At 41.7% G+C, this 17,695-nt stretch overlaps 1 protein-coding gene across 4 annotated transcripts in view; it reads left to right on the forward strand.

Moving 5' to 3' along the window:
- The window catches only part of atp8a1 (ATPase phospholipid transporting 8A1), a 522,190-nt gene that overhangs the window by 341,465 nt on the left and 163,030 nt on the right, over positions 1–17,695 (forward strand). For all 4 annotated transcript variants that reach the window (XM_068036156.1, XM_068036147.1, XM_068036163.1 and 1 more), the window contains one exon: positions 9,432–9,496. In XM_068036156.1, coding sequence (XP_067892257.1) covers positions 9,432–9,496 — 65 coding nt within the window. The remainder of the gene's footprint in view (positions 1–9,431; positions 9,497–17,695) is intronic.

Here is a 17,695-nt window from a genome sequence, read left to right on the forward strand (position 1 = left end):
TGTGCCGCCCATGGCTTACTGAGGGAGTTAAGCATCGTATTAGATTAAAAGAGGAGGCTTATAATGTTGGGGATTGGGAGTGTATTAGAAACCAGCAAAGGGCCACTGAAAAGTTGATTAAAAAGGGAAAAAATAGAATGCGAGTAAACTAGCCAGGAATATAAAAGCAAATTGTAACAGATTTTACAAGTATATTAAAAGGAGAGTAGCTAAAGTAATGTTGGTGCCTGAGAGTCAGATGGGAGAAGTTATCCTGTGAAATGAGGAAATGGCAGAGACATTAAGCAAATATTTTGAGTCTGTCTTCACAGTAGAAGACACAAGCTACATACCAGAAATAAAGGGTAACTTGGGGGCTAATAAGAGTGAGGAAATTAGGGTAATTTATATCAGCAAAGAACAATTACTGGAGAAACCTAAGGGACTAAAATCCAACAAATCCCCAGGACCTGATGGTTTACGTCCTCGGGTTCTAAAAGAAGTAGCTGCAGAGATCGTGGATGTACTGCTTATGATTTTCCAAAATTCCCTAGATTCTAGAACGGTCCCAGCAGATTGGAAGTTAGCAAATGTAACACCGCTATTCAAGAAAGGAGGGAGAGAGAAAACGGGGATCTACAGTCCAATTAGCCTGACAGTCATCAGGAAAGTGCTGAAATCTATTATTAAGGAAATCTTAACAATGATCAGATAAAGTCAACATGGTTTTAGGAAAAAGAAATCGGGTTTGACAAATTTATTACAGTTTTTTGAGGATATTGCTGGTAGGGTAGATAAAGGGGAGCTAGTAGATGTAGTATACTTTGATTTCCAAAAGCCATTCGACAAAGTGCCACACAAAAGGTTAATACACAAGATAAGGGGCCATGGAGTTTGGGATGATATATTTCCATGGATAGATGATTGGTTAATGGACGAGAAGTGGAGAGTAGGGATAAATGGGGCATTTTTGAGTTGGCAGGCTGTAACGAGTGGAGTGCCATGCGAATCGCTGCTGGGGCCTCAACTATTTACAATCTATATTGACTTAGACAAAGAGACAGAGAGTAATGTATCTAAGTTTGCTGCCAATACGAAGCTAGGTGGGAATGCAAGCTGTGAGGAGGACACAAAGAGGCTGCAAGAGATGTAGACAGGTGAGTGAGTAACAAGGTGGCAGATGGAGTATAATGTGAGGAAGTGTGAGGTTATTCATTTCGGTAGTAAGAATGAAAAAGCAGAAATATTTTTAAAAGGCATGAAACTTGTACATGTTGATGTTCATGGGGACTTGGGTGTACTTGAATAAGGAACAAAATGTTAGCATGCAGGTACAGTAAGCAATTAGGAAGACAAAAGGCATGTTTGCCTTTATTGCAAGGCGATTGGAATACAATAATAAAAGAGGTCTTGCTACAGTTGTACAGGGCTTTGATGAGACTACACATGGAGTGCTGTGTGCAGTTTTGGTCTCCACATTTAAGAAAGAATTTAGTTGCATTGGAGGCGGTACAGAGAAGATTCACTAGATTGGTCCCTGGGATGAGAGTGTTGTCCTATAATGAGAGGCTGAGTAAATTGGGTATATATGCTCTGGTGTTTAGAAGAATGAGAGGTGATCTCATTAAAACAAATATGCTTCTGAGGGGGCTTGATAGGGTGGACATTGAGTGGTTGTTTCCCCTCGCTCGGGGTAAGGGGCTGATCATTTAGGACTGAGATGAGAAATTTCTTCACTCAAAGGGTTGTGAATCTTTGGAATTCTCTACCCCAGAGTAATGGATGCTCCATCGTTGAATACATTTATGGCTGAGATAAATTTTTGGGGGTCTCAGGGAATCAAGGGATATGGCGAGTGGGCAGGAAAGTGGAGTTGAAGGCAAAGATCAGCCATAATCGTGTTGAATGGCGGAGCAAGCTCGATGGTCCATACAGTCTATTCCTGCTCCTTTTGCTTACATTCTTATGTAAGCGTGCCACAGTTTTGAATGTAATGTAGCCTGGAGTGATTAAAGTTCTAACCCACAGACTTTTGAAGCCAAACATTTGAGTTATTGTTATGGGGAGATAGTGCATTGTTCCTACCCAGTATGTGCCAATTTAACCAGTTGATGGCACTCTTACCTCTTTGCACACATAGGGCGGAATTTAAAGCCCTTCTCGGGAGCGGACTAGGAGGGCTGAATCAGGAGGGAAGACAGGGGTGTGGAGTGCCTGTCGCCTTCCCGACTCTTTCCCCCCCCCCCCCCCCCCCCCCCCCAATTTAGGTCTGGGGTGGGGAAGGTCGAGGACAGCCACTTAAAGGCCTCATCCTGCCACCAGTGGTGGGGGGAGGGTCTACGTCACGTGGGGAGGCCATCCAGATAAACCAGGCGGCCTCCCTGTGGACCAGTGGGGGTATGGGAGCCCTCCAGCATGGGCCCTCAGTGGTAAAGGCCGTACCCACGCCAACACCCGCCCTCAACAGCCAGTCACCCACCCTCCTCACTGGGGCCTGCCTAACTGTGGCCACTGCTCCTGCTGGCACTGTCGGGACTGCTGAACTGCCGGCCCTCTGATTGGTCAGCAGCACTTGGAGGTGTGATCCTGATCCTTAAAGGGACGGGGACCCCAGCAACAGGCCGTTAATTGCCAGAGAGCAGTTAAATATAGATGGGTTTCCCCTCACCTTCCTGGCCCAGCATGAGGGCCCCCACTGCCTGTGCAAAATTCTGCCCATAACCTAGATTACATTTAACTGCAACACTGAAAGACTGCTGTATTATTAGTGATTCTGGCTTTTGTAGTACTGAAAGACTGCTGTATTGTCAATGATGCTGGCTTTTGCAGTACTGAAAGACTGCTATATTGCCAGTGATGCTGGATTTTGCTTGTTACACTGTGGCCCTATCTGCCTGTTCCATTGCCTGTAAGACGTTTCATGACACTATTCAAAGATAAGTAAGGAATTCTTCTGGTATCCTGGACCAACATTCTTCCCAAAAACAACAGAATAACTAATCGTTTGCTGTCGGAGAGATTTTGTGGAGGCTGGTAGAGTAGAAAGTGAGGACAAGCGGGACCCTGTTGTGGTTCTGAGAGGGAGGGAAAGGGGTGAGGGTAGAGGTGCAGGAAATGGGCTGTTTTTGGGATCTTGCTGTGTGAAAATTGGCTATTGTGTACTGCTGCATAATAGAAATCCATTGGATGTTAAGATAGGAACAGGAGTAGGCCATTCAGCCCCTTGAGCCTATTACACCATTCAATTGGGTTATGGCTGATCGATGACCTAACTCTATCTACCCACCTTGGTTCTGTAACCCTTAATACCTTAGCCCAACAAAAATCTAGAAATCTCAGTTTTGAAATTTTCAATTGACCCGGCCTCAACTTTTCAGATTTCCACTGCCCTTTATGTGACCAAGTGCTTCCAGGCATCAACCCTGATTGGCCTAGCTCTAATTTTAAGATTATTCCCCCCGTTATTATGAGCTCCCTCACCAAAGAAAATATTTCTATCTACCCTATCAACTCCTTTTAATCATCTTAAACACCTCAATTAGACCACTCCTTAATCTTCTATACCTGATTTAATACAACAATGATTGTTTATTTCTATAGTTCCTTTAATGTAGTAAAAACATCCCAAGGTGCTTCACAGGAATGTTATCGAACAAATTATGACACCAACGCGATATTATGGCAGAAAAATAAGTAGGTTTTAAGGAGCATCTTAAAGGAGGAAATAGAGGAAAGAGGTGGAGAGGTTTAGAGAGGGAATTTCCAGAGCACAGGCTCTAGTCAGCTGCAGGCACGGCCACCAATGGTGGTGTGATTATAATCATGGATGCTCAAGAGGCCAGAATTGGAGGAGCACAGATATCTGAGGGGTGTGAGGTAGGGAGGGGAAGACCCTGGGGAAATATCGAAACAAGGATGAGAATTTTAAAATGGAAATGTGGCTTAACTGAGTACCAATGTAGGTCACTGAGCACAGGGTGTTATGTGTCAACGAGACTTAGTGTGAGTTAGAACACAGGCAGCGGAGTTTTGGATGACCTCATGTTTACAGAGGGTACAATATGGGGGACCTGCCAGGAGTACGTTGGAACAGTCAAGTCTGGAGGAAATTAAGGCATGGAAGAGGATTTCAGCAACAGATGAGCTGAGGCAGGGGCGTGTTGGGCGATGTTACGGAGGTGAAAATAGGCAGTATTAGCTATGGCTCGGATATATGATTAGAAGCTCATCTCGGGGTCAGATATAGCACCCAGTCTGCAGACAGCCTGGTTCAGCTTCACTTTTGCCAGGGAATGGAGTTTGTGGTGGGGACCAAATACAATGGCTTCGGGTCTTCCCAGCATTTAGTTGGAGGAAATTTCTGCTCATCCAATACTGGATGTCAGACAAGCAGTGTGATAATTAGAGACAGTGGAGTGGTCAAAAGAAGTAATTGAGGGACAAGCCTAGTCTGTGCAATGTGTCTTCATTAATTTAAGCCTTGTTATCATTCTCGTGACTGCACTGCAAGGCCCTTATATCCTTCCTGAACACCATACTCTAAAAAGGGTCTAACCAGAGCTCTGTACAGCTGCAACATAACTTCCAGCCCTTTGAATGCCAGCCTTATTGAGATAAAGGCCAACATTCCATTAGCCTTTTTAATTATTTTTTGTACCTGTCCATCAGTTTAACTGATTTATGTGCTTTCACCTCTAAATCTCCCAGCTCCTCCATAGTTACTAGGTTCTTGCCATTTAGAAAATGGTCTGATCCATCTTTTTGGGTCCAAAGTGGTTGACCTCTCACTTATTTCCTCCTGTACCAAAGTTGTGGCCACTCAATCTATCAGTGCCCCTTTGCAACTTTCTGCTCCTATCTACTCTATTTACTGTGCCACCTAACCCGATTCATCAGCAAATTTGGATAAATGGCTCTCTGTTTCCTTCATTGAAGTCAGGGTTGTCCAACATACGGCCCGCGGGCCAGGATCTAGCCCACCAAATGTTTCCATCCGGCCAGTGGATGTAAACTGTTCCCCGGGGCCGTTCCTCGTCCTCACTGTGACTGGAGATGAGAAATTTCCCTTTGTCGTCTTCTTACAGAGCAGCCTTTTTAAAAAGATCGCTGTCAGTTTCACAGCCGACAGCTGCTGACATCAGGAACAGCCGTTTCCCAACAGACTGGGGCTTTTCCGGTGGGTTCAAAGAGTCATTTACCTATGGCATAAAGGGAGGCCATTCTGCCCATCGAGTCCATGTCAGCTCTCCAAGGAGCTATGCAGTCAGTCCCATTCCCTGGCTCGATCCCCGTAGCCCTGCATATCTATTTGTCAGGTGGCCATCCAGCTTCCTCTTGAAGTCATTGATCGTCTCCTCTTCTGCCACCCTCGTGGGTAGCGAGTTCTGGGTCATTACCACCTGCTGCGTAAAAAAGTACTTCCTCATATTTCCCTTGCATTTTTTGTACAAAACTTTCATTCTTTTCAATCTGTGTTCCCTTGTCCGAGAGGGTAGGTTGGGGGGGTGGGGGAGAATGAGACAGACACGCGCACACACACACACACACCGCGAGGGGGAGAGAGGTGAAGGTCTCTCCTGAAAGATGGACATCTATCCAGAATACGCTGCATCGCTACATCAAGTGTGCAGGCAGAGATTGACTACTTATGCAAGCAAAAACGATCAGTATATTGACAAAAAAGTAAGTCAATAAATTAGACTTCTCATTTAAAGCTTGTTCACAAAAATGCTCATTTGTTTTTATTAAAATACATTTTAAGTGCCTTTATCTTGCAAAATCTGCTCACCGGCCCCCCAGGCCGAGCAAAAATCGTAATGCGGCCCTCCGTCTGAAAAAGTTGGACAACCCTGATCTAAGCCATTTATAAATATGCAAAGCTGAGGCCCCAATACAGATCCCTGGGGCACACAATTAATCTCATTCTGCTAGTTGGAGTACATACCCACTATCCCTACTGTCTGTCTCCTACCTTCTAACCAAAACCCTTCTCGTGTCAATCAGTTGCCTCTAATTTCATGTACTCTCATTTTTGTTAACAATGTCTTATGTGGAACTTTAATGACTGTCTTCTGAAAGCCGTTATAAGTAACAGCCTTAAGCACTCGCTTATCTATCACTTTAGTTACCTCCTCAAAAAAAATTCAGCTAGGTTCTTCAGACATGATTTACCTTCTACAAATCTATGCTGTGTTAGACAATATATAAATGCAAGTTCTATGCTAAAACTTAATTCCTGCACCCCTTAGAGGGTGATATTCCTTTATGCCCTCTCTAACCCTAGGGATATTGGATCTATTGAGACTAAATGAATCCCTACTTTTGATGAACGCGTTGAGATTACTCCCAAGCCTTAAATGTCTCTATTTCCCATAATTCATTAGCCAAAATTGTACACAGTACAGGTGGGGCTGAACCAGCACTTTGTACTACTGCTTCCTGAGATTTGTGCTCTTGCTATACAACAGAAGATCCAGCTTGCACTTTTTACTTCTGCCTTACATTGTGCTGATGATTTTAGTTATCTATCAGTGCTCCTAAACCCATCTGTTGTTTTGTTTCCTGTAGAATAATCTTATTTAGTTTAAATTTCAACTGTTTATTATCCTCTCCCAATAGTAGCTGACTTATACAATTCATCAGCCTAATCTATCCCTATCCTTAAAACAGCCTGTTTCCTATTTAGTTTAGTTTAGAGATACAGCACTGAAACAGGCCCTTCGGCCCACCGAGTCTGTGCCGACCATCAACCACCGATTTATACTAATCCTACACTAATTCCATATTCCTATCACATCCCCACCTGTCCCTGTATTTCCCTACCACCTACCTATACTAGGGGCAATTTATAATGGCCAATTTACCTATCAACCTGCAAGTCTTTTGGCTTGTGGGAGGAAACCGGAGCACCCGGAGAAAACCCACGCAGACACAGGGAGAACTTGCAAACTCCACACAGGCAGTACCCAGAATTGAACCCGGGTCGCTGGAGCTGTGAGGCTGCGGTGCTAACCACCGCGCCACTGTGCCGCCCTATTGTTTCAGTCTCATCAATTTGGTATCAACTGCAAGTTGGGAGGGTTTTACTTTCACTTCCAATCATTTATATACAGTTTAAACATTGTCACACATTTTATTGGAGGTTCTGTGTCTGTAAACAGCTTCTGCCAAAGTTAAAGTGGCTGATCAGGAGATTCTCAGTGTAGACATAAGCAGAGTTGCTGCATCCCTTTTTGAAAACAATGTAAAAGCATTTAAGTCTTACAAAACTGTTTTCAACTTTGTAAAAGTGATAGTAATGGACTCCCATTGAAAGGAGAAATCTGGTAATAAAAATGCGCACATCATATTGTACATTTCTGCAAGTACTTGTAGTTGTGGAAGGTTATTCAGCCCAAGTTAGTTGATCCATGCAAAATGAGCTTAAATTTTTGCTTCCAGCATTGTAGCATCCAGGGTTTTTGTCCCCTTCAATACCATATCAGTGAGTCCACTTGGTCAGTCTGTGCATAAAAGTATTTCCTAATATCAATCCTAAAGTTACCTTTCAATATTTTGAACTTCTAGTCCCTTGTTCTGCTCTTGAAATTTAAAATACATTTCTTTGTTTGCATTTTCCAAATTGTTAAATATCTTGTATATACCACTGGAAGATCATCTCTCAAACACCTCTTTTCAAGGCTAGAAAAGCACAAGCTTCTCCCACCTTTCCTCATAACTCACACCTTTGACACTAAGTAACAGCCTCACGGCCCTTCTCTGCACCATCTCCAATGCTTAAATATTTCCCATGTGTCTTGGTAATCAGCACTGAAAATAGTAGACAAGATACAGGCCCCAAAGACCCGTGAGCGTTTTGTTGAACTCCAACTATAATTGTGGTGGAACCCACTTGAAATCCGCTTTGTAAGGGTTGGAATGTCTGCTCTTCCTTACAAAGCAAATGATGTCAAGGGGATGTTCCAGGGTAGGGACTCGCTACCCTTTTAAAAATCTGAATTGCTTTAAGAAATATTCACAACTACTTTTATTTCCCCAGTTTTAATGTTGTCCTCATTTTAATTGGCTTGATTATATTCATGACATGTGCAACACGTGTGGAAATCACATTTCAAATTATATTAAACCATAGAGAGAGAGGTGGTTCTTCATTTCCATGAAAGTCTAAACCAGAAGTTTAAACTACATCTTTACTTCCTGTTGAATTTGCCTCCTTATAATCTACTGATTCTTAAAGTTCTTTTTGTTGTCGCTACATGGTTTATCTTGTATTCTCTCCTGCACCATGAGCCTTAGCTTCTCACCTAGGTTACTCAGTCAAAGGCATTCAGAAATTTATGCATGTATGATCATCAAGAACATCAAAGTGAATGAAGTAATAAAGCATCACTTTCACTTGAAGCTAGTTACAGTTTAGTAATTGTTCTTATGGAAAGGTTTTTTATTATTACCTTGTGATAGTGACAATAATACCATCAAATTAATGTTACACGATTAGGTCCATAGGTTCTGTCTAAATGTTAGATAATATTGCATTGAAATCGTTTCTAACCAGGTTTCCCACATCCTTCCTCCCCATAAGCCAGCATTTTAATTCATTTTTTCGATATCCTGTATTGTAAATGTACTTGATTTTTCAGATGCTATGTTGTAGATGATGCTAGTATTTTGCAATCTGTAAATGCTATGCAGCAATCAAAATGATTAGCATATAGAAAGTGAAATAGACAATAAATAAACTAAACTTTGCAGTTTGTACAGATTGACTTTTCATGTTGCGCTAAGGTTTTCATGTCTTTCCTTGATTTTTCTGGACTGCTTTTTTGATTTGTTTCCAAACCAGTTTTATCAATTGTCTTTCCCACAGGACGAACCAGAGCTGGGGAGAGTTACAAGCATTGCACACAAATCTAGTTTATTCATTCCTTCAGGCAATAATAGTGGAATTAGTTTTTGTGACTATTAACTTCTTGTCACACTTGGACTTTTCAGCACTAAAAATATACATATCAAGATGGTTGAATTAAGGAGGCTGATTGTTTAATAGCGATGAGCTTTGAACTTTGAATCAACTACCATTTGATAATTAGGAGCAACCTAACTTTTTCAACAATGATCAAATAATTTGGACTGTACTGATACAAAAACAAGACTATGTTTAAATTCATAAGAGAACATAGATGAAGTACTTTTCTAAATACTACTTTCAAATTTACAAATTGAAAGTACAAATCTGATCATTGTACAGGCTTTATTACATTAATGTACAATTCATTGTTATATACACCAGAACTATAATGATGCAGAACAGAAAAGAAATGCCTAATTAGAAGTCATATCCCCACTCAGATTCACAAGTCATAAAGTTACATTGCAGTTGAAGTTATACAACAGATTGATACATTTTGTATTTCCGTTGAACTAAAGTTTTTTGTTTTGATTTTTCTGAACAGGGCACGCATGTAAACTTCTGACCAAAAACATGGGTCTTATGGTTCTAAATGCACACACTCTCGATGTAAGTATTTGATGTCTCTAAGGTGTTGTGTACAGTAAATTGAAAATGGAATGAATTGTTCACATTAAATCTTAATAAAATAGTGTAATTAAATCATGAAAGTAAATCCCAATTAAAAACTCATTGTGGTATAAATTCATCTTGGGTGGTAGCATGAAAGGCACAATTTACAAATCAGCAGTTCGTTTTGCACTCTGCTCGATATTCATTTCCATTACTGTGAGAGGCCTCAAATCAGTGACTCTATGATTCGAATTTCTGATCATCCAATGTGACTTCGCTGTGCAGAGCCAAAGGAAAAGAATCAAAGTATAGATTAGCCTTTGGCTTCAATATCTATTTATCTGAAGCAGTCCCTAAATATTGGACTCTCGTCTATTAAATATAGTTGCATAATGTTGGAAGGATTTTCAGTGATATTCATATCTTTCTATGTGAAGTTTTTAGTTTGCGATCAATCGGCTATAAATCACTTAGGCTGATTTAATATTGATTTTTGAATATATTAGTATTTAATGAATAAGAGGATCCTTTCTATTGTGAGTAGTCAGCGTGCTGATGTCTGTCCATTTGTGAAAACATGCAAATAATTGTAGCATTTGTGCTTCAAGTAAAAGAGACAAACTATAGATTTTTCTTACTAATTGCTCTCCCCTCTTCCAAAGGCATTGACTCTTTGCTGAAGTGCTAGTCGTCTTCCAGTACCTAACCAGTTAGGCGTTATTTAGTTAGCAAGCAATTTATTCACACGGTGCATCATATCAGAGCCCAATACTGTATTTGTCCAACACTCACACCTTCACACTTCAATCAGGGGCCACTGGATCACGTAAGAAACCTGACTAAGTTTCACTTCTGTAATCCTGAGGCCACTTCCACCACACTACTGTACTGGCTGAGATCAGTTAATTCAGCACAGACCAGAATAGAATCTGAGAATTTCCTGTTCTATGGCTTGGCTGCTTGCTGCATAAATCCACTTAGCGATTGGCAAAGCCCCAAACTGTAGACTTAAGCACTAAAAGATTACCGATCTTAATGTCATGGGAGCAGTGTTGTGGTTTAATGCCTCCTTTACACTACATGGTTGTCTCAATGCAAAGTTTTAATAATCTAAGAGTGGCATTAGACTTCTAGCTGCCATGTGAAATTATGTTAGCTAAAATAGTTGAAATTTACACTGCTTACTGGAGCTTTCTTCCCAAACTTGCTACATCAGGTGGCTTGTTACACTGCTCATGAGGTTGCTGCCATTCCATGATACCTCCATTATACTAGGGTTTTAGTGCTGCATTTACATCGCTGTGTTCATGGATGAGTTTCTGAAATGTGTTCAGAAGAATTTTCTTGATCATTATGTTTCTAGCCCAATGAGGATGGAGGAATTGCTGCAATGGGTTCTGGGGTAGGGATAAGCAACAACATGTTGCACCACGGACATTTCACAAAATTATTGACTCAGCTGCAGACATGCGGGCAATTAATCTGTACATAAAGTGTACAGCCAATCTAATGCCATCAAAACACAGTCCTATTTAAAACACATTTCTCCCTATAAATAAAGTAGCTAAGCATACAAACATCAATGGAGAGCAGCACAACTGTATTAGCTGGCAAGCAAAATAGTATGCAATGTCAATGCGAATTACTTTTGTTGACAGAATAGAACTCGTTACACCATGTCACAGGGTGGTAGATGGACCTTATCAGATGACCTCTGGGTTCACAGTGTCAGGAGTGCAAATTCATGCAATAAACCATGAAACTCAAGGAGAGGATTGTTATTGAGGTGAAGCAGTAGAAAAATCAGCAACAGGAAGACGGACCATTTCTCACACTGCTGTTGTCACAAGACAATTTAACCCATGATGGACAATGTTTGTGCAACTTCTGCATCTGCTTATAATTTGTGCCTGAAGACAAGGCAGCCAACAAAAGGGCAGTGATTTCCAACTCAGGAGAATTTTATAGAATGGAGCCGATAGTACTTCAGAAGAGTCATGTAAAACAGAAAAGTAGAGTGGGACAGGAAGGGACAGAGAGATTAACGGTAGGTAGCCAAGACTAGTTTATTTCAACTTGACAGGCTGTTAAACTAGGTCCTGGATTCTAAAGTATAAAATGTCATTTTCTCACCAAAGCAGTGACAAAATTAAATAAACACAATTACAAATAAGGAGCGCCCTTCAGTTCCTCCAGAAAAAGCAGTTCTCTTAAATTCTATTACTGTCAATTCCAATTCAGCTCTGACAAGATAATTATTAACCACTCAACTTTTCTGCAGAAGGTTGAGTGGTGGTTGGTACTGCATGTATTATTCAATTACAAAATCTTTTGTCACTATCTGTAAGATTGTACTCCAGACTAACCAATTTAAGTCCAAGCCAAATCTATTACCTGTTAGCAAAGGTGCACTTGTAATGTAATTATATGATATAAACAACTTTCAAATGACATTGGCCACTCAGCTTATCTGCCCTCCAAGTGGATAGTGATGCAAATTGCAGTTATTGATCATTGACAAACTTGTAAAAGTTGTCCTTTCATTCAGTTCGCAGCAAAAAAAATAATCAGTTAATGACTGTTTCTGACATAGTCGTTGAAACGTAATAAATTTTTACTATGTCTTCCCCAATGGTTTTTAAAGCTGCAAATGCAGCAAGGATTTTGTTAAGGAATCGTAGAGAGTTCATCATAGATTAAGGTTTATTAAAGCTATCCCTTTCATTGTACTTGACTGTTTTGCCCTTAATACAAGTTCTGGAACAATGTGAATCTAAATGGATAGCAATGGAACTGTGACCTTAATTGGAAATAAATAACATGTCACTGAGCTTGCGTTCCAAGTGAAAGTCATGCGTGCTAAAGCGTAGAAATCGAAACATTCCTTTTGCCATTTTAAAATGAGTTTACATAACACAAGCGTTTAAACTTGTGTTTTAAAATAACCTAGCTGCTAAGTTAGTTTAAAGCACAAGGTTAAAGGCTTGGAGCAGGGACATCCAACCTTTTACAATTTTTGTCTTGCATAGGGGGTCAGTAAGACAATTTGGGCAAGATAAAGGCATTAAAAATGCATCTTACTATTATCAAAATAACAAAAAATGTGCATTTTTGTGAAGAAGCTTTAAATGAGAAGGCTAATTTATTGACTTCCCTTCTTGCCACTGTTTGACACTGATTTAGAGAGATAACTAGCATTTTTTTTCCTTGCACAAGTAGTCACTGTTTGCCCACACACTTGTGTAGTGATGCAGAGTATTCTGGATAGATGTCCATCTATCAGTAGCGATCTTGATTGCTTTCTCTCCATCCTCTCTCTCTGTAGCTCCCTCTTCTCCCTCTCCCCCTCCCCCCCACCTGGCTCCCCACACTCTTCTTGCCCCCCCGGGCACTATTTTCACCTCCCCCCGGCACTCTTTCTCTTCCCCGGCACTCTTTCTCTCCCCCCCCCCCCCCCCGGCACTCTTTCTCTACGCTCTTACCCCCCCCCCTCGGGACTCTTTCTCTCCGCCCCCCCCCCCATTCCCCCCCGGCACTCTTTCTCTTCGCTCTCCCCCCCCCTCCCCGGCACTCTCTCTCTCCCCCCCCCGTCGGCACTCTTTCTCTTTCCCGCACCCCGGCACTCTTTCTCTCTCCCCCCCCCCCCCCCCATTCCCCCCGCGGCACTCTTTCTCTCTTCCCCCCCCCCCCCCCCCCCCCCCCCTTGGCACTCTTTCTCTCCCCCCCCCCCCCCCGGCACTCTGCACACCTGCTGTGTTTACTTGCAATCAGATGCTTTGTAGTAAGATTTGTTTACTGGTCAACCTTCTGTTGACCTTCCTTTTAAGAAAGGCATCCACAAAGTTCAGCAATCTCCAGATGATTCAATGCCGAAAATTCAAATATAACTTCTTAAAAGATATTTTACAAAGAAAAATAAAGTGCTCACTTAACAAACATAATGAAATACTCTCCACTTGGCTGGATGGATGCAGCTTCAACCATGCTCCAAAGGGTCAACGCCATCCAAGATAATTTGATTGATTGGCACCCCTGTGGCTGCAATTTTTACTTTCAACAGGATGCACTGCAGTAACTAGCCAAGGTTTCTTCAAAACCTGTGCCCTCACTATATCCAGAAGGGTAAGGGCAATGGGTGAGAACATAATCTCCAAGTTCTCCTCCAAGTCGCAAGCCATGCTGGTTCGGACAGATATCCGTTTCTTTATTGTCACTAGGTCGAGCATCTTTATCACATGTACTGCAGTAGTTCAAGAAGACGGCCGACCGCCACCTTCTCAAGATCAACTGGGGATGGACATTAAATGCCAGCCTTGCTAGAGAAGCCCATATCCTTGGAAATAATTTTTTTTAAAACACACAGGAAGATAAAATCAATATAAAATTTACCTTAAATACCTCCGAGCATCCAGTTAGAGTGGCATTACATTTGGCAAAACCTTAACAGGCATGTCCAATCTCTCAACTGGAAAGTGCTTCAAGTCAAAGGGAGGCCTTGCAAGGAGGCAGAAAACATTTTTTGAAAAGTGGGTGGTTGGGAAGCTGTGATTTCATAGATTTTTGATCGTTTACTAATGAGGTTTACACGTTCTTTACTGAAGCCTGATGTGAATTGCTCCAATGAGTTTCAATAATTAAGGTAGATTAAGACTTGGGTTGCTTGCTTTGTCAACAAACCAAGATAAATTGTTAACCAATTTGCTTGATATTGTGTGGCAGTAAAGCTGTGAAAGAGAAATATTTTGCTTTTTGATTGTTGAGTGAGAAGAGCTAGCTGCCTAGTTACAAGAACAAAGAAAGTAATGATGTAACTGCAGCTGTGTGTGAAAATTCCCTCTGTTCTTTTTACAAATGAGCTTTATTCCAAAGGGAGGAATTTCTAAAATGTGTTTAGGAGAACATCCTTGATCAGTATATTCTCAGCCCAACTAGAAAAGCGGCATTGATGGATCTGGTGCTGGGAAATGAGGTGAAATGAAATGCTCAAGAAGCTCAACAGCATCGAGGACAAAGCAGCCCTCTTGACTGGCACCCCATCCACCACCTTTAACATTCACTCCCTTCACCACTGATGCGCAGTGGCAGCAGTGTGTACCCTCTACAAGATGCAATGCAGCAACTCACCAAGGCTCCTTCATCAGCACCTTCCAAACCTGTGACCTCTGCCACCTTGAAGGACAAGGGCAGCAGATGTGTGGGAACACCACCGCCTGCAAGTTTCCCTCCAAGCCATCCTGGCTTAGAAATATATCGCCATTCCTTCACTGTCACTGGGTCAAAATCCTGGAATTCCCTCCCTAACAGCACTGTGGTGTATCTAAACCCCAAGGACTGCAGTGGTTCAAGAAGACAGCTCACCACCACCTTCTCAATGGCAATTAGAGATGGGCAATAAATACTGGCCTAGCCAGCGACACCCACATCCCATGAACGAATTAAAGAAAAAGAGGGTGTATGATGCATGTCAGGTGAAGTCATCAAGTGAGAACAAGGCCATATACAATAAGTTGAGAGGAGAGATGAAGAGGAAAATAAGACTGGCAAAGAGAGAATATGAAAATTGAATGGCAGTCTACATTAAAGGGAACGCAAAGATCTTCTACCGGCATGTAAATAGTAAGTGAGTGTTAATAGGCCCCACTCCTCCTCTTAGGGACAGAGAGGGTAATATATGCTTAGAGTACTTTGTATCAGTGTTCACTAAGGAAATGGAGGCTGAAAAAATATCGGCAGAGGCAATGGATAGGATAAAAATTGAGAGGGAGGAGATACCAAGCTTAGGGTAGATAAGTCACCTGGTCTGGATGGCTTGCAACTCCGATTACTCAAGGAAGTGTAGATGGAAATAGCGGAAGGACTTGCCATAATCTTCCAATCTTCCCTGGATATGGGGGAGATGCCAGACGATTGGAGAGTGGCAAATGTGACACCCTTATTCAAGAAAGGGTTTAAGGACAGTACTAGCAACTACAGGCCAGTTCGTTTAACATCAGTGGTGGGTAAGGTTTGAGAAACTATGATCAGGGAAAATATCAACCAACACTTAGGTTTGAACAGTTAAGGATAATCAGCAAGGATTTGTAAAAAGGCAGATCATGCTTGACTAATCTAATTTGAATTATTTAATGAAATAACAGGGAATGTGGTGGATGTTTATATGGATTTTAAGAAAGCATTTGACAAGGTACCACATAAAAGGCTGGTTAAGAAAATTGAAGCTCATGGAATAGGAGAGTCAGTCTCAAATTGGATTAAAAAGTAATAGCTTAAGGACAGAAAACAGCAAGTTGTAGTAAATGATTGCTTTTCAGACTGGAGGATGGTAGACAGTGGTGTTCCCCAAGGTTCAGTGCTGGGACCATTGATATTTTTGCTATATATAAATGGCTTGGATCTTGGAATACAGATTAGAATCTCAAAATTTGCTGACAACACCAAACTTGGAGGTGCGGCAAACAGTGAGGATGATTTGAACGGACTGCAACAGGGCATAGGCTAGCAGAAAGGGCAGAGAGGTGGCGGATGGAATTTAATACTGACTAGTGTGAGGTGATGCATTTTGGGAGAAGGAATAGGGAGAGACAATATATACTTAGTGGCACAGTTCTAAAGCGTGTGCGGGAACAGAGGGACTTAGGGGTGCATGTGCATAGATCTTTGAAGGTGGCAGGACATATTGAGAGAGTGGATAGTAAAGCATATGGGATCTTGGGCTTCATAAATAGAGGCATTGAGTACAAAAGCAGGGAAGTTATGCTGAACCTTTTTAAGGCTCTGGTTAGGCCCCAACTGGAGTATTGCTTCCAGTTCTGGTCACCACACTTTAGGAAGGATGTGAGGGTGCAGAGGAGATTTACCAGAATGGTTCCAGGGGTGGGGGATTTTAGTGACAAGGTTAGGTTGGAAAAGCTGGGGTTGTTATCAGAACAAAGGAGATTGAGGGGAGATTTAAGAGAAGTGTGCAAGATTATGGCAGGCTTAGATAAGTTAGACAAGGAAAAACTGTTCCCATTAACACATAGTACAAGGACTAGGGGACACAGATTGAAGGTTTCAGGCAAGAGATGCAGAGGGAATATTAGGAAGCAATTTTTTACGTAGCCAGTGGTAATGACCTGGAACTTGCTGCACACAGGGTGGTGGAAGCGGAAATGATCAATGACTCCAAGAGGAATTTGGATGGCCAGCAGAGAGAAATAGACTTAGACTTACAGGGCTAGGGTGTTCGAGCCAGGGAGTGGGACTAACAACATAGCTCTGTGGAGAGCTGGCATGGGCTCAATGGGCCGAATGGTGGCCTCCAGTGGCATAAATTACTCTATGGCTCTTGGAAGGCCTCACTGGGAGAATCTGAATTGAGTATAGAAGGATGTTTCTTCTTCTGTGGCATCTTAGAATCATAGAGTAGTACAGCACAGAAGGAGGCCTTTCAGTCAATTCTGTCTGTGCTAGCTCTTTGAAAGAGCTATCTAATTAATCCCATTCCCCTGCTCTTTCCCCATAGCCCTGCAAATTTTTCCACTTTGAGTATTCAATTCCTTTTTGAATGTTATTATTGAAGCTACTTCCACCATTCTTTCGGACGGTGCATATCAGATCATTTCTTGCTGTGTCAAAAATCCTCATGTCCTCCCTGGTTCTTTTGTCAGTCACTGTAAATCATTGTCCTCTGGTTACTGATTCCTCTGCCACTGGAAACAGTTTCTCATTATTTACTCTTATCAAAACCCTTGGTAATTTTCAACATCTCTACCAATTCTCCCCTTAACCTTCTCGGCTCTAAGGAGAAAAACCCCAGTTTCTCGAGTCTATCCACATAACTGAAGCCTTTCATCTTTGGTACCATTCAAGTAAATCTCCTTGCTCCACCTCTAAGGCATTGACATCCTTTTTAAATTATGATGCCTACAATTGGGCAAAATACTCTAGCTGAGGCTTAACCAGTATTTTATAAATATTTAACATAACTTCCTTGTTTTTGTACTCTCTTCCCCTATAAAAGCTAAGGTTCTTGTATGCCTTTTTAATAGCCTTCTCAATTTGCCTTGCCACCTTCAAAGACTTGTATACATACACCCCCAGATCTCTCTGTTCCTGCACTCCCTTTAAAATTGTACCATTTAGTTTATATTACCTTTCCTCATTATTCCTATCATTCAGCTTGGTTCTCTACTGAATTATGAGCTCTGCATTTAT

The sequence above is a fragment of the Heterodontus francisci genome, chromosome 1 (genome assembly GCF_036365525.1).
Source record: "Heterodontus francisci isolate sHetFra1 chromosome 1, sHetFra1.hap1, whole genome shotgun sequence".
Taxonomy (NCBI): Eukaryota; Metazoa; Chordata; class Chondrichthyes; order Heterodontiformes; family Heterodontidae; genus Heterodontus; species Heterodontus francisci.